The 23,225-nt window shown below is 48.4% G+C and overlaps 1 protein-coding gene across 3 annotated transcripts in view; it reads right to left on the minus strand.

Annotated features, from left to right (window-relative positions):
* Positions 1 to 23,225, minus strand: part of RBM19 (RNA binding motif protein 19) — a 143,354-nt gene that overhangs the window by 68,690 nt on the left and 51,439 nt on the right. The window contains exon 22 of one of the 3 annotated variants that reach the window (XM_032240681.1): positions 12,778 to 13,897. The exons of the other annotated variants lie outside the window; for them this stretch is intronic. Within the exon in view, the coding sequence (XP_032096572.1) occupies positions 13,861 to 13,897 (37 nt within the window). The 3' untranslated portion in view covers positions 12,778 to 13,860. Of the gene's footprint in view, positions 1 to 12,777; positions 13,898 to 23,225 lie in introns of those variants that run through there. 3 annotated transcript variants of the gene reach the window in all.

Raw genomic sequence — 23,225 nt, forward strand, 5'->3', positions numbered from 1 at the left:
GCATTTCAATCAAGCCGAGGGAGGAAAAAAAAAGCAAAGAAAAGGCATAATTGATCAGAGAGCCTCGGTGCTCAGATCCGCACCCTCTTCTCCAGCTCCCTAGTTCCCAGTTCCCTGTTCCGAGGCTGCGGCTACCTCTGGCTCTCCGGGCTGGAGCCCAGGCAGCTGGGAGCCCGGGAATGGTAACCTCGCTAATTCAATAAATGAACTCTGACAAGCCTAAATGGTTGTTTGGATGGATCCTCTCTCATTCCTCCCTCCCTCGCTGCCCAAAACCTCAAATAAAATAAATTAAATAAAACACGAGACACAATCTGAGTCTTTTACGCCCGCCTTCTCTAGTGGGAGTCAGAAAAATGCTAATGATTCTGGGGCTGCTGGAGCCGAGCCAGGCTGGCTCTGGGCCGTGAGTGGCCAGGGTGTTTTCCTTTTCTCTCTCTGCTGTTTTCTTTTCCTCCCCTGGTACCCCCTTTCCTCCCTGCCTTGCTCTCTGGCGGGGACAGGGGTGGGCTGGAATATTATTCAGCATCCTGCCATAGGTGTCTGCAGCCAATCGGAGGCGATGGCAGCCGCTTGCACCTTGCTGACAGTTGCTGTCAAAATAGTCTCACAACCGGCGGCTCGATAATAACTTGAAAATGAGATACAAATGAGTGACTCTTCATGAGTGGAACACGCTGCCGATCTCTCCCACCCCACGGGCTTCCGAGCATGTCGGGGAATGCTTGGGGATGGCAGAGAGCAGCTCTGGCCGCGGTAGAGAGACTGGTTGAAAAACAAAAACCAACCAGCTAGAAGGGCTGACTTCTCCCCGTTCCACGTCCCTAAGGCGGGGGTGTCCCACAGTACTCTCAGAACAGGTCTGAGATCCTTCCCTCAAGGGATGCTGTGTGCTCCCAGATGCAAATGGATGTGCCTGTGGAATACATACAATTTTTGAGACAGGGTGTTGAGGTGTTGCCCAGGCTGCAGAGCAGTGGCGTGATCATAGCTCACCACAGCCTCGAACTCCCAGGCTCAAGCCATGCTCCCACCTCAGCCTTGCAAGTAGTTGGGACTTTTTTATTTTTGGTAGAGACAGGGTCTTGCTACGTTGGCCAGGCTGGTCTTAAACTCCTGGCCTTAAGTGATCCTCCTGCCTCAGCCTACCAAGGTGTTGGGATTACAGGCATGAGCCACTACACCTGGCCTCAATGGTATATTTAAGTGAAACAAGCCATGGGGGTATTTCCTAGTCACCAATCTAGGAGGGCTGCATCAGGATCCCCAGCAAGAGAAAAGAACCTTCTCCCCAGGAAACATCCTGCCATCTCCTGCCCCGTCCTGTTGTCCACCGCTGAGATGCTGGGCTGCTTTTATTTGTCCAGCCAACTCTCTCCTGCTCAAACTTGGGCTGTTCCTCCCATGGGGAAGTCAACATTAGCACAACTTGTTTAGAAAAGCACCAACAAGCCCCAGGGAGTAGAGAGTGTGAGGTCAGCACTTCTCCACATTTCTCCAGCAGGGATGGGGCTGAGAGCAGGAGGGCAGAGACTCAGGCAGATCTTCAACTTCTTTCCCATTTGCCAGGGTTGGTTTGGACCTGGCATCACTCTCTGCTTCTCAAGGTAGGACTGGAATCACCCAGGTGGAGAGGGAGGGAGGGAGGGAGGGGCTGTCATGTTCACTTACTTGAGGATACAGTAAGCCTCTGAAAATTGCAGAGTGCACACCACATTCATCCAGGAATGTGGATGAGGTTTAGAGGCCCTTAAAAAAAAAATTCACTGACTTTTTCTTTTTTGTAATAGAGCAGTCTGGGTTGCAGGTGCTGCTCTGCTGTATTAACAGAAGACGAGGTGATGGTTTAGGCTGGGATGGAAAAAAGAAACTTTTGCGAACACGCCTCTGTTAAACGGACTTGATTGAAATTTAAGGTAGGCTGAGTATAATTGCCCCACAAAGTGTAATCACACTGCCTAGAGTCAAACCTCTCCCACGTGATTCCCTCTGTCTTCCCGCTCATTTCCCTGCAGAAAGCCTTTATTCCTCCGTCGTGTGTCGGGTAAACATTGAGATCATTCTGCTTGTGTGTGACAACGCACATCCTGAATAACCCCGTCTGTGTCACCCGTGTCTACTTTAAATAGTAAACTCCTGTAAAGAAAGGATCAGCCCGGTGTAACTTACTCTGTGAGCTGAGCCATTATAGAAGGCTTTTAAGCACTGCACTTGGAAGGATAAGAGGCTCTCAGCATCCCATGAATAGGTGAGATGCCTATTTGGGGGTTACATCAAGCCTCACCTACAAAGCCAGGCAAAGAACACAGACTAGAACTCAGGCTCGGGCCTCGGTTCTGCCACTTAACCAGCCATGAGACCTCAGGTGAGTCACTTAACCTCTCTGACCTGCCATCTCCTCATCTCTGCGGTGGTGGTGTTAATACCAGCCCTGCCTCCAGAGGCATATGAAAAAATGATGAAGGAAGGCAGATGGAAACAGGATTGCTATTGTTGCCCGGTGAAGACAGGGGTGGTTTTCTTTTGTATTTGCTCAGTTTCCCAAACTCTTGGAATGAGATTCGTTTTACAATCAGGAGAAAGAATTTTGAAAGAGTAAAACTTTGACTTGCTAATAGGGTAAGATTCAAAAGAGTTTTGTGTATGAAAGAGTTCTGAAATGAGAAAGTGCTGGGCAAAACGACAGCAGAGCAGTATTGTCCTGGCTTCGTTTAATGCAATTAGGTTTTTAAAAGGGTCGGCTTTGGAGTTAAAGAGGAATGCTGAACAGACACGGGGAAGAGAGAATGCAGACAGCCACTCAAAAGGTTTATTAAAAGTGAAATGGGTCTTGAGTTTGAGCCTGAGTATCTACTGAAACACCCTCCTTGCCCTTGCCTGACAACTCTGATGGAGCAGTGGACAGCTATCTTATTTTGAAGAAATATTTTTTCTTCCGATTCTAAAGTGGTACCTGTGTTCGGTGTAGGTGATTTGCCAAACGCACAGTAAGACAGGGAAGGAAATAAAAAGTGCCTAAAAACTCACCAATAACGGTCCTTGTTTTGGCCGCATTTCCTTCCAGTCTTGTTTCCTATGCATATACGTCCATGTGGGTCTACTCAATGGTCATGCTGTAACTACCGATACGGTTTTTTTTTTTTTTTTTTTTTTTTCCTCTGTAAGAGAGATGGGGTCTTGCTCTGTCGCACAGGCTGGAGTGCAGTGGTGCGATCTCGGCTCACGGCGGCCTCCCTCTCCTGGGCTCAAGCCATCCTCCAACCTCAGTCTCCTGGGTAACTGGGACCACAGGCACATGCCACCACAACTGTCTAATTTTTAATTTTTTGTAGAGACATGCTGGTCTTAAACTTCTGGGTCTAAGCAATCCACCTGCCTCAGCCTCCCAAAGTGCTGGGATTATAGGTGTGAGGCACTGCACCTGGCCGCCTGTCTAATTTTTAACTTTACAAGAGACATGCTGGTCTTGAAATTCTGGGCTCAAGCGATCCGCCTGCCTTGGCCTCCCAAAGTGCTGGGATTACGGTGTGCGCCACCGCGGCTGGCCTACCATTTTGATTTTTGCTTTCTTCCCTTGACTGTTGGATGAAAAAGCATTTCCCTTTCAGTGACATTCTTTATAAACACTGCGGATGTCTTTTCCTTCCCTCATTTATCCCACCCCCCTCTCACTGTTGAACATTTGTAGTGTTTCTAATTTTTTGCTATCATAAGCAACCCCCCATTGAAGATCCTTGCATTTAAAAACTTTGTCCAAATTTTCAATTATTTCTTCAGGATAGAGCTCTAGGAAAAGAATCACTAGATCAAAAGGTATCAACATTTTTAAGAGTCTAGATCTGTGCTGTCCCGTATGGCAGCCTCTGCCAGATGTGACTAAAATGAGAAAGAAATAGGTTTTTGGCTCTTTACATTTACATTGAATAAACTGAAAATTCCTCAGTCACACTCGCCAGATTTCAAGTGCTCAAGAGCCACACAGGGCCGGCAGCCACTGTGCTGGACAGCGTAGATGGAGAATCCCTTTCTTGCAGCAGAAAGTTCTACCGGATGGTGGTGTCTCGGCACACACAACAGACCCGGAGAGCACAGGCGAGCAAGGTGAGGCGAGCTTGGCGCCGAAGATCAGCACTGAGCACTCCACCTCTTCCTGGTCTACACCACCTTCTCTCTTTCATAGCCCCCTTTTCTACCTCTTTCTTTCTCTCCATTTATAAGTTAGGTCAAGATGTGATCTTGTGCTTATTTGAACCCTGCAAGCCAACTTTCCATCCTGTTCCACAACAGGGCAGTTTATGTGCATAACATACAAAAAATAAGTTTGTGCTATATTACTGAGTAAAACTCATGCTGCAGGAGGCCAAGCCTTGTTAATCTTGAAGTTTTAGGCACCAGAATACAGATACAACATACCTTCTCCAGTCTGAGAAATACAGCCTTAATCTAGCCTGCCAGATCTCCTGGCACCTCTGAGGGAGGGGCGTCTCCTTAGAGGGCTGGGTGGTAAAGTAAGAGTTAGCAGGCACAGGGCCTCTTCCCTTTCTTGCTTTGGTTGCTAGGGAGCTCAGACTTAAGTTTTGTGCCCCCTGATAAACATATTCCTTAGGCTGGGGGCTGCAATGTAATTTTCTTTCAACTGACATTTTTTCTCAAATTCTGTAGGGACGTGTTCAGGTCTTAACTATTCTGGAAGTAGATGAGGAATCTACCTGCTTCCAGAACTGCACTTTCCTGAAAAGAGAATAATAAGCTACAAACCTACTCCTCCAAATGAAGGTCTGGGCTAGGACTCAATGCCTGTGCTATCTGAGAGCAGAGTCCAAGTGCTGGCTAAAGTGCTTTGCGGATGGTCAGGTGGGACACACCCTCGTGAGATGACACTGGCCACAACTGGGACAGCCACATGCCTGAGCATTTTGATATTGGATAAGGGCTGCCCTCCACCTGAGCAAAGCCCCGCCCCAAGCCCGCTCTTCTGGCCAGAGGACAAGGCCTATGACGGGGGACGTGGCACACATGAGACCCACTTAGGCCAGCAGCCAGGGAACCTCATTCATTAAGGCTTCTGTGCAGCATGCACAGTGATAGCTGACATTCGCAAGGAAGAACCAGGGCCCAGCAGGTCCTGAATCGCCTTCTGGATCATCAAAGATTTCAATTACACTCTATTGAGTTCCCATGTTAAGTATATTTTATCATACAGTAGTCTAAGTCCCTGGAAAGTGGCCATCTATGGTATTGATGGTAACTCTCCATTAACCTGCAAGGTGCCTGCTAGGAAGCCCAGTGCTTCACCTTGGTTGGGCTGGAGGGAGTGAGTCAGTCCATGAAGGATGAGGGGGCAGGGGGGTGAGCTGCTGGGAGGGAAACACAGTCAGGACCAGCTCTCAATCACACAACGTGCCTGGCTCCAAAACCCTCTCCTCATCTGTGAAATGGGCTGCCTGGCCTTCTCAGAGTGAAGGATAGGTAGGGCATTACAAAAGATGAGGACAGTTACATGGGTGAAATCGTCAAGATTGCCAGACACGTGTCAGAGAGGGGAAGATGCCTAATGATACGGAAAATACGACACCATTTTCTCTAAATGGACAAAACACTATCATATCCGTCGCCTATGGGTTCACATATGTAGGAAACGCAACGACAAAGCTCTGGAAGGAGATTTGCAAATGAGTGGCATGAATTTCTCCGGGGAGGAGGGTGGCATGAGACTTGGGTGGCAGTGGACCAAAGGATATCTTGGCTTTAAATTCTTCTTTCAGCAACAAAAACATATTCATGTTTTAATTGTGCAACTGTTATTTTTTAAAAAGAAAAAATCCTATATATAGAATTATATGTAGGAGATACACTGTATCTATATCTACAGGATTATATATAGAATACATACTCTATCTATATAGGATTACATATAGAATACATTTATACAGTGTGTGTGTGTATATATATACAAATCCAAGATGTACATTTTTTTCTCTCTCATATATTACACGGAACTATCTATATATGTCTCTATACACCTATCTATAGGTATATATGCAGAGAGAAGAAAGGGAGAGACACTCGTGTGCTGGGTGCATGGGAGGGGTTCAATAAAGGATGGACGATTATAATTAGGCCATTTTTGCATGTCAAAGATGACCACATATTAGCATTTTTCTGTCATTTAATGTCAAGGGTCAGCTAAACGGTATCCCAATCCGTGAGGTCGTTGGAGGTAGCTAGAATGAGGGCAGAAACGAAAACAAGGCAAACCAAACAGAAATACCCTGGGCCCTGTGTCCACCTATCTTCCTGGTAATGTGCTTTGTTTGCTTGCCCCAGTGCAGGGAAAACCTGGCGAATCCTCCGGAATGCAGCAGCCCCATCACGTGCTGCGCTTAGAGCTCAGGAGAATTTCTGGGCTCGGGGGCGTGTCCGACTTAAAGGCTCGGGCCAAGGCTGTCCTCACAAGCTCCGCCCCCCATGGGAGGAGCCACACCCCGGCTCCCACCTGGAGGACCAGCCCTTGCCAGGAACACTGGGAGGCACGGACATTACAGTGAAGAGAATTAATTTTCTTCTGAGACTTTTATGTTTTGGATGCTCTTGTGACACCCCTTTGAGATGTCTGCAGGCAGCCTGGGGTTTTTTCCAAAATCTGGGCTGAGAAATCAATGCTCTGAAATGCATTTTACAAGAGAACACAACAGAGGTGAGGAGAACGGAGGTGGGAGGAACAGTGAATAACCCTGTATACCAATCCCAGCGCCCCCAGGATGACAGTGAAATGTATGAGGAGTCAAAACCAAATGGAATCCTGAGGCCCACACAGCCTTTCTGGCTCTACTATGACAAAAGAATCTCTCCCATTTATTGAGTGCTGATTTTGCACCAAACACCAGGCTGCAGGATTTTTTCATGGCACTCCTAGGCCAAGAATTACCTACCGGTTTGTTTATTAAGTGGTTAGGGCTAAACAATTTGACAGTAGCAGTTTACAGCATCTCTGACAGATGTGGCTGTTTTTCTCAGAAATCTGAAATAGCCCACAGGGAAGCTGTCAGTTCACTGTGGCACCCTGAGGGACCTTGGCACACAGTTTGGGAACCAGGGCTCTGGGCGAATGGCTTTACTTCAGTTACTTTACTGAGCCCTCCCAGTAGACCTGGCAAGTACTTATTATGACCTCCATTTTGCAGACGCAGATACTGACAGTCAGTGGTTTTTGTTGTTGTTGTTGTTTTTAATGTTTTTGAGACAGTCTTGCTCTGTCGCCAGGCCAATGGCTTTACTTCAGTTACTTTACTGAGCCCTCCCAATAGACCTGGAAGTACTCATTATGACCTCCATTTTGCAGACGCAGATACTGACAGTCAGCTGTTTTTTTTTTGTTGTTGTTGTTTTAAATGTTTTTGAGACAGTCTTGCTCTGTCGCCCAGGGTGCACTGCACTGGGCCATCTCAGCTCACTACAACCTTTGCTTCCTGGGTTCAAGCGATTTTCCTGCCTCAGCCTCCCAAGTAGCTGGGATTACAGGCGTCCACCACCACACTCAGCTAAGTTTTGTATTTTTAGTAGAGATGGGTTCTCACCCTGTTGGCCAGGCTGGTCTCGAACTTACGACCTCAAGTAATCTACCTGCCTCAGCCTCCCAAAGCACTGGGATTACAGGCATCAATCACGGTACCTGGCCCAAGTGTTTAAATAACTTGTCCAAGTGTGACAGCTGAAGGAGGTAAGATTCAAACACCAATCAGCTACTCAGGAGGCTGAGGTGGGAGAATCACTTAAGGCCAGGAGTTCAAGACTGGCCTTGGCAATACAGCCAAGACTCTGTCTCTTAAAAACAAACAGAAACACCAATCTGATAGACTCTCAGGGTGGCTACATTTGGTCGTGCAGGTTGAATACTGCAGAATCCTAGAGGCCGCCACTCCTGCAGATTACAGTACGGATCATCTGAATCTCTCTGCTAGCAGTTGTGGCTTGAGCACAAAGCCTCCAGCTGCAGTAGCCCTTCTCTCTTCACTGAGCAAACCTCTTGCTTTGACTTCTATGATTACCTGATCGGAGCCTCTGGCCGCATCCCATTCCCAGGTAAACAGACTCACAGAACATGCCAAGGAGCACGAGAAGCTTCATTTACCCTTGGTGGCCAAGTAGCAAAATGACCAACTCTAATAGGTAAATTGCATCAAAACCAGCAGCATTTCAGCCACACATGGGCTTGGCTGGGAAAAAGATCTACAGGTCTAAGTGAACCTGAAAGGCATCCTGGACCTGAAATCTGGACTAAAGTAAGAGTCCACGTAATGGAACCGTTTCCCTAATTAGGGCCTGCTGCCTCTCAGATACATCTGGGCACATATACCTGTGCATGTGTGTTGAGGGTGGGGTGGGGGTGGAGAGGATTTGCTCTTTGTGTAGGATAAGTTTTAGATTTTTCTGTTTTTATTTAGACCATCTGATTTTTAACATGTGTACATACATGTGTATCATGATAGAACCGTGAAGAGATGTCAGAGCCTGTACTGGACCTCAGTGACAGGCAAGTGACATCCTCCAGACATGCCGCCTTTGGACGCTGGAGTGTTCAGATCCTGTCTCTGTACCTAAACAACTGGCAACAAGAGATCAATTCCCTGGGATGAGCAATGAAACATTTTTCTGTTCCCAATTCCAAGAGGAATTGGTTATCCATTCATTCAAATTTCAATAACACTACAATGCTAACTTTCATTTTTAAGTGATCAGGATAGAACCAATAGGCAACGCTGCATGAAAAGGGGTGTCTGATGACCGGCGATACTCAGATAAGCAAGAGGTCTAATTGTGCTGAACCAGCAAATGAAGCCTTCAATTCGGTATTCTCATCTTGCGTGAGCTCTTACTTATGCAAACAGGCATTCTCTGCATTAGTATTACTGACGTAAAAGAACCGAAACAGATTATGGATCTGGACCTGAGGCTACATCTTTCTAATATTAAAACCCACGTTCTGAATTTAGTTTCTGCAAAATGACATCATCCATCATGCTAAAATAATGTTGTTGATTTGAATTTTATTGATTTTAAATTTTGTTTGTATTTAACATGAAATTGTGTTTTGGTTTTATAGCCCTAAAAGAACCATAGGTATGAGTTGTCAGTTTATTCTGAGTTTTATATTTGTACCTAGTTAAATAACATAATAATAAAAAAATGTTTACATTATCACGATGGGGAAGGACAGTGAGATTTTTGTTTTACTCTAAAAGTACTCTCTATACATTGCTCAAGTTTGAGAAACACTGTGATGGCCCAAGATTCTATGCAGTGTTCCTATAGAAATGAAACTCAGAGACCATTACATCGCTGGGAGTTCCCTTACTTCAGTTTCCTTGGGGAGGATCAGAAAGGTTAGGTGATTTTCCTAAGAGCACACAGCTAGTTAGTAGCAGGGCTGGGAGTCACTGCCTCATCCCAAGGCTCCTTATACAGCCCTCGTATATTACAGAAGTGTGAGGCAGGAGCCACAATAGAGATGACAGCAACCTTAAGCTGGGAGTGATACCAAGTGCTTTACCAACCTCATTGACCTTGTATTTTACAGCACGCCAGACACAGCTGTTACTCCTGCCATTTTACAGAGACAGACACTGAGTCCCAGAGAACTCGTCAGACCAAGTTACTAAGGCAAGACAAAACAGCATGCACAACTCGGCCTCTACCCTAAGGGTCTTAATGGGGTGAGCCTTGTATCCACCTCCCCCTAAACCAAGACAGTTCCTTCTCGTTCTGGAGTTCATGGTTGTTTCTGTAACCTAGCACCTGGCGCAGTCCCTGCTTCATTAGAGATGCTTAGTAAATATTTGCTAAACCGACAAGTTATTTCTTAAATAAAAAGCAGTATTTGAGACCTCCCATTTCCATGGAAAGCTCTGTGACGCGTGAGGGGAGAGAAGCTGTTCCTAAAGAGAAGTCCCCCAAGCTGCCTGGGGCTCCCTGCTGCCTTTCAGCACCCAGAATGCTGGGAGACATGGCGCACAATTATCAGCTCCAACAATGAGCCGATGGCGGCCCTCTGAGCAAGCCTAGACAAAGCACAGAGACCTTGCAGCTGAAAAGGCTCTGAATGCAGACAGGGGAGGTGTGAAAGCAAGGTTAGAGTGAGCTGCTGTGGCTGCTGGAGACAGAAGGGGAGGAATGAGGGCGCACAATGCCACCCTTGCCCCGGACACATGCATGCTCTCCCTGGGGCACCCCGTTTCACTGTCTGAGCTTTTGTTGCCCACTCTGGAACCAGTCTAGGCGTGCAGCGAGGGAAATTGCCAGCTGCAGCAGAAGACCAAGTCTGTGAAATCTCAAAGGAAGGATGAAAACAACAGCAAAAAACCCTTCTCAGTGCTCAGGGTTAATTATTTATTTATTTTTTAAAGGAGGCAAACTAAGGAGGCTTCCACGTGGCCCTGGCTTGGGACTGCTCGACCAGTTAGTCTGGCAGATGGAAACGGTCTCATGGCAGATAAATGGCATATTCTTAGGCAAGTACGTGCAGCTGTTGACTTATCAAAGACGCTGCCCCCACGTCTGTGGCAGACATCACTAATCAATTTCGATGCCATTTTCTGTGGAGCCTAAACAGTTTCAATCCTGCCGGACAGGGTTCCAGGCAGCCATGACCAATGGGTTTGTGTTGGCTTGGAAATGGCAGGCCTATACCCTTCAGGGAATCATTTAACAAATGAGGCCCCAAGAGGTCAACGTTATCACAGGAGGTCATGCAGCAGGGCCCAGGCCAGAATTCAGGTCTCCTGACTCCCTGGCTGGTGTTTTTTTTTTTTTTTTTTCCACTTGGAAAATCACACGGGCTCCTTTCCAAGCTGCCAGCCAGCCCCTGATGAAAGAGGAAGAAGGATAGCATGAAGACAAGAACTCAGCTAACCCGAGTATGTCCTCTGAGCAACTGGCACTTCTCCTGGCCTGAGCAGCAGTAACTTTTACAGCCTCTGATCATCCCCTGGTGGACATATCTGTAGGATGATTAAAAAGGAGAAGGGTGGGCAAAGCCAGCTTCTCCAGTGAAGAAGGTATCACTCAGTACATATCCCTCCCAAACTCCTTGGGGCTGCATTCCCAGAGCTCTTAAATGGGGAAGGGCATGTTCTTAGAAACAGGGCTTTGTGCCCATCCTGAAATATGGAGAATCTGGAGAGACACAGATAGACAGGAGCCTAAGCAAGTTCCGCACTGGTTTGCTTTCTGAAAAGGTCTGGAAAGATCCCCAAACTGTTTCCTCACACTGCAAACCGAAGCTTAATATTTTCTATGTTTGTTATAGTACAAGGTTCATGTATGAGCCTACTAAATACAGACCCAAATAAAATGTACCTATTAGGTCAGCCTTGTGACTTCCGTAGGTACAGTTAGCCTAAGTAATAAAGTGTATACGTTGTCTCTATGGAGTATAAAAGCTGGGATAATTTCTCTTCCCCCCTGCCATCTGTTGACTCTGTGGCAACTGAATGTTAGGTTCCTTCTGATCGAGGAAGCACCATCCACAGCTGACCCCAAAGCCTAGAGGATTGTACCTTCTTTGACCCCATACAAGAGGAAGTTTCACACAGAGAGTAAGCCTGGCCTCTCACTCCATCAGGAATTCTTTATTTATTTATGATGGAGGATGGAGTCTTACTCTGTCACCCAGGATGGAGTGCAGTGGTGTGATCTTGGCTCATTGCAACCTCTACCTCCTAGCTTCGAGTGCTTCTGCCTCAGCCTCCCACGTAGCTGGCACTACAGGTGCTGGCCACCACACCCAGCTGATTTTTTTTGTATTTCTGGTAGAGACGGGGTTTCACCATGTTGAATAGGCTGGTCTTGAACTCCTGACCTCAGATGATCTGCCCACCTCAGCCTCCCAAAGGGCTGAGATTACAGGCCTCAGCTACCATGCCTGGCCCCAGGAATTCCTTCTTAAGTATCCTTAACAGACAGTTGCCCTTGACATCACTTGCTTACCCTGGATGATGGGCAACTCATTACTGCAGGAATGGCCTTTTTCTAATGCTTTATGGTTTGGGATATTCATTTTTAAAAAACCTTTTAATTTTGAGATCAGTATACATCTGTATGTAGTTGTAAGACAGAATCAGAGAGATCTTCTTCTGATCCCTTACCCAGTTTCTCCCAGCAGTGACATCTGGCAAAACTAAGTACAATGCTGTCATCAGAAAATCACCATTAATAAAACAATTCACCTTCTTCAGATTTCACTAGTTTTACATGCGGTCATCTGCATGTATGTACTGAGTTCCACGAAATCCGATGAGTAGTTACGAGTGTTCGCCTCAGTGAAAACACAGAATGGTTCTATCAAAAGGACCCCGTGAGCAACCTTCTGATAGACAAAGCCACCTGCCTGCCACCTGCCTCCCGATTATCTCTCGAATTTTGTCATTTCAAGAACATTATATAGCTGGGCATCATGGCTCACACCTGTAATCCCAGCACTTTGGGAGGCAGAGGAGGATTGCTTGAGCTCAGGAATTCAAGACCAGTCTGGGTAACATCCCTATCTCTACCAAAAAATTGAAAAATTAGATGGGCGTGGTAGCCTGTAATCTCAGCTACCTCAGGAGGCTGGGGCAGGAGGATCCCTTGAGCCCAGGAGTTTGAGGCTGCAGTGAGCAATGATTATACTACTGCACTCTAGTAGCCTGGGCAATAGAATGAGAACCTGTCCAAAAAAAAAAAAAAAGACGTTATATAAGTGAAATCACAAGTATATCATCTTTTCAGGATTAGCTTTTCCTATTCAGTGAAAATCTCTGGAGATTAGGCTGCATTGTTCCGTGAATCAAAGTTTGTCCCTTTTTACTCCTGAGTAGCATCCCACGCCAGTTTGTTCAGCCATTTTCCTACTGAAAGACAAGGGTTGTTTCCATGTTTTGGCTGTTTATGAATAAAGGTATTATGAACATGCACAGATTTCTTTTTTTGGAGGGGGTAGGCAGCTTTACTGAGATATAATTCACATCTCGTACAATTCACCTATTTGAGGTGCACAACTCAATGGTTTTTGCCATCTGTACAGAGCTGTGCAACCCTTGCCACAGTCAATTCCAGAACATTTTCATTACCTCAAATAGCAGTCCTGTACCCTTTATCCAGTGCCTCCGACCTACCTTCCCCTTCCCTAAGCAACTGTGAATCGACCTTCAGTCTCTACGGATGTGCCAACAGTCGTCCCTCGGAATCCACAGGGGATCGGTTCCAGGATGCTCATGGGTACCAAAATCCAGGGATGCTCAAGTCCCATCTGCATATTTTTGATCTGTGAGTGGTGGAATCTGTGGGTGGAATATGTGGATGTGGAACCCACAGTTACAGACTGTATTCTGGACCTTTCACATAAATGGAATCACAGGATATACGGCCTTTTGCGTCTGGCTTCTTTCACTCAGCATGTTTTCAAGGTTCATCCACATTATCAGTGGTTCATTCCTATTTATGGCCAAATAACATTCCATTGTATGAATACACCCCAATTTGTTATCAGCTCATTAGTTGATGGACACGTGAATCTGTTTTTGTGTGAATGTGAGTTTTCATTTCTCTGGTATTGATGCCCAAGGGTGCAATCGCTGGGTCATAGGGAAAGAGCACATTCTACTTTGTAAGAAACTGTCCACACAATCCAGTTTCTCTGCACCATTCTCAGCATTTTGTGTCACCACTATTTTTTATTTTAGCCATCCTGACAGTTTCATATATATTCGTTTAATTTTGCCCTCAGCAGAAATCTGATTTTCAGTGACATTTGCTGCAAGTCAGAGCCCTGAATACTCACTCCTCTTGGGCATTCCTTCTGTAGGCTGACCAACCCTAGATCTTCTATCTTGATATAATTTGGGTAGTTCCTGTCTCCCTGCTAAAACAAGAGGATATACTTACTCACTTTACCCACCAAAAGATGGATTTAAGATGTGGTCATGCCATAGAGGAGTTGAGACCTGTGGGATCTGGACCATGGGATTCTGTTGAGCTACATCCCACAGCCGGTTAATGTGAACCCTGGAGTCCACTAAGAACTCAAGATCCTTTTCTTGAAATAAGAAGGTATTGGGCAAGGACACCTACATTCTGTCTTTGGGCCATTCCCTTAGTGGAACTGATTCCTTGGTATTTTGTAGTCACTACCTGGTACCTGTGCTCACATCTTCCAGGTGGGCCATCATTTCCTTGGACTGTGGTTACCCTGAGGGTAGGAGGGGGCTCTTTGAAACTGGCAGAGTGCTGTACTGCCAATGAGCATGTGGTATTTGCGGGCTGCCCTGGATAAGCATTGTGGACGGCAAAACCTCAGGGGTGATGCTTGCTAAAGATAGGCATGTTGTAAGGGCTCAACAGATACGGGCTGAGTGGGCACATGAAAGAGTTAAAAAAAACTCTTTCCCTTGAATTCATAATAGGAAAGACAGCACAGGAAGAGCATCTGTGAGTGCGAATAGGACGTTGCCACTTGTGCAGGGTTTTATAGCTGGGAAGCCATCTAACTGGTGCACTTTAGTTCCCCAGGCTTCTTGGGGGAGGAAAGAATGAAATCCTGAGCACAAAAGCACTTCAGGCCCCGGCAGGGCCCTTGGGTAAGGTGCTGTGCAGACATCGGGAGGTAATGTGAACGGTGCCTCGCTCACGCACGCAGAGAACGCAGCAGCGAGGACCATCAATACTGCAAATGCTGGCGCTGTAGCTGACATGCATGGATCCCGGCAGGAATGCTCACAGAAGCCCCCAAACACACACAGACACACAGCCAGACGAGCTGGGGCACACAGCCTTGGCAATACGACTGTGGCCAGTGGTTATTCGTGCTGTATGATGGGTGAGGAGAGGGTGTGTGTGTGTGTGGAGTGGGGCTGCGAGGGACACACGTTCAGCCAAGATGGCACCTCTCTCTGACTTTCCCATCCCCAAAGGTGGCCAATCACCCAGCTAACTGCTTAGGACCTAAATACAGGCGTCATCTGTGATCCCTCTCTCTGCCACAGCCCTCACCAAAGCCACCAGCAAACATATTCCCAAAATGACCTGGCCACTTCCACCACCAACGCCTAGTCCAAGCCATAGTCACCTCTGGCCCAGGTGAGGCAAAAACCCCCTCTTGGGTCTCCTCCCATCTGCCCATCCCCCCGAGAAGTTTTTCTCCTTACAATATCTTTTACAAATGTAAGTCAAGAAGCACTAGCGGCCAACCCCAGCCAGGCAATCATGAGAAAGAACAAAGCCACTGGATATCAAGTCTATTACAAAGCCTTGGTAATTAACACAGGGTGGTATTGGCACAGGGGCAGACAAATAGGCCTGGGAGCAGATTAGAGTCAGAAGCAGACCCTCACACACAGTCACCTGATTTATGACAAAATCAATGCTGCAGAGGGAGGGGAAAGAATGGTCTTTGCAATAAATGATATTGGGCCAATTGAATATCCACATGGAAAAAAAATGCTTCTTGGTCTCTACCTCACGCCATATACAAAAATCAATGCCAGATGGATTGCATACCTTGATGTGAAGGGTCAAAGAGAAGCCTTTCCTTTTAGAGAAAAATATAGGTGGCCACCTTCATGAGCTCAGAGGAGGCAAGGATCTTCTAACAGACATAAAAAGTTCTAACCAGGAAGGAGAAAAACAGCAGTGACAGTATCTAAATGAAGAGCCTCTGTTCATCAAAGGATGAAGGCAATCCACAGAATGAGAGACACTGCAATCATACAGTTCAGAATACAGAAAGTTAAATAAAAATTAGAAAATTGAAAAGAAAAATAAATTTAAAAATCAGACAACCCAGTTTTAAAAAACGGGCAAAAGACTTGAACAGACATCCAACGAGAGGTGATAGACATCCAAATGGCTCATAAACATACGAGAAAATATTTGATTTCCTGAACTGTCAGGGAAGCACAAAATAGGACAATAATGCGGTAATACCACTGAGCCACTATCCACCTGCCAGAATGGCTAAGGGAAAGACAACACCAAGGGTGGACAAGGACGAGGGTCACCAGAACACCATAAACTGACCGTGGAAGGAAGCACGAACTGATACAACCACTTTGGAAACTTGCCTGGAAATAAATGTCTACTAAAGCTAAAACATGCATACCCTGTGCCCCTGCAATTCCATACCTACACAGACACCCAAAAGAGACACATGCATGTGGTTGCCTAAAAATTCTCAGAGGAGCAGTATTTGAAATAGCCCGAACTCTGCCAACTACCCAAATGCTCATTGGTAAGATGGGTAAGTATACTGCAGCATATTCACACAATGGAATTCTACACGGTCACAGGAATGAACGGATTACAACTGCAACATGGTAACACGTGCGAATCCCAGAAACAGAATGATGAGCAAAGAAGCCAGAGAATGTATGTTCCAGGTCGATTTACAGAAAGTACAGAAACAGGCAACACTAATACATGTATTTAGAAGTTAAGAGAGTGGCTGCTCTTGGTGGGGGCTAGTGGGAAACATCCTGCCTGTTGAGCCGGGTGCTGGTTACACAGTTGTGCTGAATCTGTGACCACTTGCCACACTGTCCACTTAGGACCTGTGCACTTTTCTGCATGCATGCCAGCCACAATCACACGGGCAAGGCTGGTCTGGCCTCATCAGGGCTCAGCATTTACTGCCTCCGATCTGCACATGCTCACTCCTTCACACCTCCAGGTCTCCATGCGAATGTCCCCTGCTTGGAGAAGCCTTAACTGACTGCCCAATCTAAGATTCCCTGCACTGGGTGAAGAATGTCTCCCAAATGACGTCCGCTTGAAACCTGTAATGTGACCTTCTTTGGAAATAGGACCTTTGGAGATGTGATTAAGGTCAGATGGGGTCAGATGGATTAGTGTGGGTCCTGGTGTCCTTAACAGCAGAAGGCACAGAAAGAACACTAGAGATGACAGAGGCAGAGACAGGACTGAGACAGCCCCATGCCAAGGAATAGCAGGACTGGCAGCAGCCCCCAGGAGCGGGAGGAGGTGAGGAAGGATCCCCACTGCATCCTTCGGAGGCAGCGCGGCCCCGCCCACACCTTGAATTGGGACTTGTGGCTTCTGGAACTGTGAGAATGCCTGTCTACTGTTTTAAGGCCCCTGTCTGTGGCACGTTGTCACGGCAGCCACAGACACCCGTACTGGTCTCATTCTCGTCCCTCTAGCTCTTGCTTTAGCCGTCTTCAGAGCACTCATGCCACCATGTCACAGGATTTATTTGTTCATTTGTTTACTCTCCCCGCCCCCAACCACCACTAGAACATAAGAGTCATGAGGGCAGGGACTTTGCCATCTTCACAGCCACCTTCCCAGTGCCCAGTAACGCACCTCGTACAGAGAGAGGTTCCATCGGCGCCAGAGAAACAGCAGGGGAGTAAATCTGCGTCTCCCTCAGTGCAGAGCAGACAGAAGCGCCCGGTGTACACTGAATGAATGAAAGCACACATCTGTTCCGTCCTTTCAAACCTCAGCAAAGGAGGAAATGTGAGAATACCCTGGTAAGAAAGCAGGGCAGAATGGGGAAATGACCTGGTCCTCCCAGCCAGTCCTCCGAGGGGGTCAACAGGACTTAGCTTTATTTGTAACCCCTGTATGTTTTATAAGGGGGAGAAAAAATAACACCTTATTTGTGTAACTGAAACTAAAGAACCACAAACCCCGATCTCTGATTTCAGGTTCCCAGTGCTCTGTGAAGACATGCCACATCCCCACTTAGGCCTTGTAAGTTTAACTGAGCTTGGCACCGGTTGGCAAACTTTTCCCAGCAATGGCCAGAGAGTCGATATTTGGAAATAGGACCTTTGCAGACGTAATCAAGATAGGATGAGGTCATACGGACGAGGCTGCAAGCTCTTCACTGCTGCGGCAGCCCCACAGCACCAGGCAATAATGAGTGGGCGTAGCTGGAGCTGGCCAACGGCTGTGATGCCCCGTGACCTAGGGCCTCTCTGTGGAGGTGGATTTGGGAGGAGATGACCTGTGCAGAGGAGACACCTGGGGGCGGTCCCATCTTCCTTACCCATCCCTTTGAGAACTTGGCTTTAGGGTTCTCTCCTGCCCCACACACCCCACTCAACCCATCCTGCCTGGCTGGCTCTCAGGAGCTGCCCAAGCCTGAGTTTTGCAGAGCTTCTTCTGGGAAAGCCTGGAGAACGGGAAGTCCTTCCCCATCCTGCTCTGAGTCTCTGCCCTGGCAGATGAAAGGGCTCAAAGCTTCTGGAAAAGTACTTCTGACAACCAGGAGTCAATCGGGCAGTGACCCCATGCCTGCCTGGGGGAGACAAACAGGTGTGCAGGGAACGTGGGCCAGCGAGCTGTCCTCGGTCCTCCCTCCACTGTCACGGCCACTGCAAGAGGAAATGAGGCCAGGGAAGGACAGACACTGCCCACAAAGCAGGCACAACAGGTGCAGGGATGGGGGTGGGGAGGAGACAGAAGCGGTGTAATTAAGATCTCCAGACACCTGTTGTGAACTCTCGCCCATTCCCACCCTAACAGGTGGTTCACACCTCGAGGAAGAAAATAGCAAAAATAAAAAAAAAGAAAAGATGCTGAGATAAAAGGAGAAAAGTAGCTCTCCATCTGCAGCCCGAGGGCTGCTATCACCAGACATCCCTGACCCCTGGGGGCAGTTCCAGGGGGATGAGTGAAGCTCTGGAGGGAGAGCTGGCTGTGCTGCTGCAGAGCTGTGTGATCTCGGGCAGACTACTGAACCTCTCTGTGCTTTACCTCGCATTTCTACTAGGATTGTATTGAGAAGGGCCTCACACAGTGGGTATGCACTCCACAAACATCATCACAGCACCAGCTATGTAGCAGGCACCTGCAGACACGGCAGTGAGCCTGTCAGTGTCCCAGCTTATATTCGGCGGTTGGGGGTCAGTACGCTAAGCAACCACATGGAGCAGCTCCAAGGGGAGCTGAGGCAGCTGGGGTGCCCCTGGTCAGGGGTCGGGAGTTAGTCAGTGGAGGAGGGTGCTGAAGGCCTCATTTTATTTTTTTAGAGACAGGGTCTCACTCTGTTGCACAGGCTGGAGTGCAGTGGCATGATTATACCTCACTGCAGACTCAGCCTCCGAGTAGCGGCACTACAAGAGCGCCACACAGCTCAGCTAATTTTGGTATTTTTGGTAGATATGGGGTCTTGCTATGTCGTCCAGGCTGGCCTCGAATTCTCAGCCTCAAAGGATCCTCCCGCTTTGGCCTCCCAAAGTGCAGAAACAGACTTTTAGCACATGCTACCTTGGTGACGGCCACACTCAAGGAACAGCTGAAACCCCAACCAAGGTTACTCTCTCACAGATGTCCACCTGACTGCAATGGCTGGAAGGCAACGTGAAACGCCTGTCGGTAAAAAGCAAGGGAGGGAGCGGTGAGGGAACAAAGAAATCTGGTCTTGACTGTGAACCTGTGGACGCCAGCTTCCCAGGGAGAAGACAGCGGAAACTTGCAGGTGGAAAGTGGGCTGCGGGCCTCTGCAGTACCGTGTGGGGACAGGTTAAGTGTCAGCTACTCAAGCCTTCCTTCTCGCCTCCAGACCCTTTTGACTCCGTGTTCATAAACCTAACACCAAACGGTGTTCCTGATGTGGCAGGTCCCCGGAAGGAAACCCGGTAATAACAGCTATGCTGGCCGGGAGCTTTTCATGAGGCTGGCACTATGCTAGGTGTCTCACGTATCTGACTCATCTTTGATGACCCAGCTGTAAGGCAGGTTCTTTTCATCCCCATTTTACAAATGAGGGAAACTGAGGCCCTGAGAGCTAAAGTGACATAGCATAGGACGGGAGAAGTGCACTGAGCCCACAGATTTATCACCAGAACTGACTCTTCACCATGACTTGACCTGGCCTGGACTTCAGAGCTGCCTGGACATTCCCATGCCATCCTCAGAGAGGCAGGCGTTCCTTAGCAGTGATCCACAGAGGGCCTTAGTGACGATCGTGACAGTGACAGGTACGCTCCCGTCAACACCTCCCTCCTCTGGTCAGCCTGTCCACCCATCCTCTCCCTGGGCCTTTCACCACCTGGGAAGGGAGGCAGGGGAGGCAGACGCATTCTTCATTCCCATTCTGCAGATGAGGAAACTAACCTGGCCAATGGCCACACCACACCCTGGCTCTAAACTTCCCGATCCTTCCACTGGTTTGCAGGCAAAACTGGCCACATAATTTGCAGGGCCTGGTGCAAAATAAAAATCCAGGACCCCCTGTTCAAACATTACTGAGAATTTCAAGACGGTGACAGCAGTGCCTTTAACTGAGGGTGAGGCCGGCCCTGTTTGCAGAACATCCTTCCTGGAAGACAGGGGGCACCGCCTGCCAGAACCCAGTGGCTCAGACCAGGCTGCCCCATGGACTATGACAGAAAGGGGCAAGCCGAGGGTCCTCCTGGGAATAGCACCCTTACTGCCTGTACCTCAGTCTCCTCATCTAAAAGGCAGGCTGAACAGGCCTACCATGTTGGGCTGCTGTGTGGACAAAACTGATACAAAGACTGCGTGGACACGGTTCACCCCGTGTCCCGTGCCTCCTGAGCGCCTGTATTAGCCAACTCTGTTTTTAACAACACCTCCAGCTCTTGAAATGGGGGCGGAAACAAGACCCTTTCCACCAAACGCTTGAGCTCTGCACACATGTGCTGTGTATCAGCAGGAGAGCCCCAAGTACAAGCTGCATTTGCATGCAGACAGGTAGGCCCGATCCAGGTCCGAAACTGCCTCTCTGCCCTAGGCTCTCCCAGGTGGAGATGGGGAAAGACGAAAATAAACAACATGGCAAAACACACGTGTGCAACACACCTACCCAGAGCAAACCCAGACGGGGGCACGCAGGGAAGCCCAGTCTCCACCTCCTTCCTTCCTTCTTTCAGAACCATACTGACCTAAGACTCTGGGCACCTGCCGGGTGAGCTGAGCGCCGGCCATTTCTGTCCTTGCTCGAGTGCTGGGGTGAGAAGTTCGCATGCATATGCATACTTCACAGTGTGGGGCATTCATTTGTGTGTCTTCCACATTTCCTTTTGGGGGGCAGATGGGGACTGGCTCAGTCTGTCCCTCATGGTCCTTCCGGACTCTCTGCCCCAGAACCCAGATGAATGGGACAGGGAGGATTACAGGATTACAGCCTTTCTTGACAGGAAGGCTGAGGAGGAGGAAAGGCAAAGAAAAACCCAGGAATACGCTGCCCAAGACCTTCAAGGCTTCAGCACTGCTGTTGAAGACCTGGGTTCTGTCTATAAAGTCAGATTCAAACCCTGGGTTCAAATCCTGGCCCACTGGTTCGGTGCTGTCGAACACCGCAGTGAACACTTATTAACTACCTGCTACCCTGCCAGGGGCTGTATTAGGTGCCTCATCTCATCTTTACAGTCCTTGAAGCTGTTGAGTGGGGTAGCGGCCTGAGGCATCTGATGACCCAGTGGGTGGAATTTGGGCTCCAGAGCTGATTTCTTCACTGAGACACAGACATGAAACTTCTGTACCAGGCCGTGGTGATGAATGGGACCCTAGAAACATGGGGCACTGCAGCCCAAGGGGCCAGGGACATGAGAAAGAAATCAGCACTCACATATTACCATGGCATCATCACAAAGGGTGGCATATGTTATCACTAGTGTTACTGTCACTAGTTTATGCCAGGGGAAACTGAGGTCCCAAAGGAGAGTCCCAGAGGGAATGAGAATCGCTGTCCGCAAATCCACCGCTGTGCCTCTGAGTTTTCGAAAGCGTCATCCTCGAATCGCCCCAGACAACGATCCCACAGAAACACGGAAATGCAGTGCCTCCTGACGCCTGTCTGCTTTAACCCAGGCCTGGTTAGTTAAGGGCTGGAGTGAGGTGCACAGAGGTCCGCAGGGAAGGCTGGTAGCCTCCGGGAAGGGCCCCGGTGCTGCTGCCTCAGGCTAGGAGGCCACCCCTCCCCTCCAACAGGCGGGTGGCTTTAGGCCCTGCCCAGAGAATGCTCTCTGGAGCCCTGCACTCTCACCTGCACATTTGTCCCACTGGCTGGCACTGTTTCCTCTCTGGCCCTCCACAGAGACAGACCTGGTTCTCTCCTGAAATGGCTACATGTCCTGTGCCCAGCACATTGCATGGTACAAATGACATGCTCGCTGTGGGACATGGTCCCGCTGGAATGATCTGGAAGAAGATAGCTCCTTCTAGACCCAAAAGAACAGGCAGCAGAGAGAAGTGGCTCCGGGTTAGACTGACTTAGATCCAAATCCCAGTTCAGCGGTGTGGTCCCAGGCAGGACCTCTCCCCAGTTTCCATCTCTAGTTTCTGTCTGGGTGCAAAAGGGATGACAGCATCCATCCCTCGCAGGGCTGCTGTGCGGCTTAACAGAGGCGACTCTGCATGGGAAGGCGTTCAACCTCAGAGCTCAGCACACAGCAAGCGTGTCATAAAAGGGAATTGTGATTTTTATTACACCTGGTAGGACAAACCCACAGAATCTGCCTGGCCAAATGGACCAGACTAGTTCCCCGAAACCCTGAAACCTTCCCCTGGCTAATGACCTTTACCAGCCAGGGGCTTTGTCTGAAATCCTGTCTGGGGCTTTCCTGGACAAGCTCTGAGAAGTCCCTGAGAAGGCTCACAGCGACCCCTGCTGTCTGCGACGAGAAACTGCCTCACATCCCCAGCCGGAGTGCACAACAAAAGCAGGTAGGGCCCTCCACGCAGGGCTTATGTTTCCAGGGGTTTAAGAAAACTCTCCTCAGAACAATGGCAGGGAGAAGAGTCACCACATGTAATTATGTTCAGTGGACACTAATTCCCTGTCTTCTAAAAATAAATATAATACGTGAGATCAAACGAAGTGCTCTCTCTTCCCTTGCGGTCTTTTGTTTCCCTGGATAAGTGTCATCCTAAATATACTGCAGAACCAAGTGAAACTGTCATTTCGGCGGGATATTACTTCCCCATCAACATGCGCCCTTCTTACAAGCCCGTTTTAATCTGGCAGTTCTTAAATTGGACTCCTTTTAAAGAGCAGAGCATGTTAAAACAAGCAGACACACCGAGCGGCTACGGATATGTACCTTCCTGGAGCGACGACCTGATGTATTCCTCCACTGATCAACCGAGGTTTGGGGAAATGGGAAACCTCCCCCCAAGTCATGACCCCATCTCTCCGGGCTGTTCCTGCTGCGTAGGGTACCCGGGGATCAGAGCCAAGATCCTGCTTCCCAGATATAGGC

The sequence above is a fragment of the Sapajus apella genome, unplaced genomic scaffold (genome assembly GCF_009761245.1).
Source record: "Sapajus apella isolate SASKATOON/1434 unplaced genomic scaffold, GSC_monkey_1.0 scaffold2, whole genome shotgun sequence".
NCBI lineage: Eukaryota > Metazoa > Chordata > Mammalia > Primates > Cebidae > Sapajus > Sapajus apella.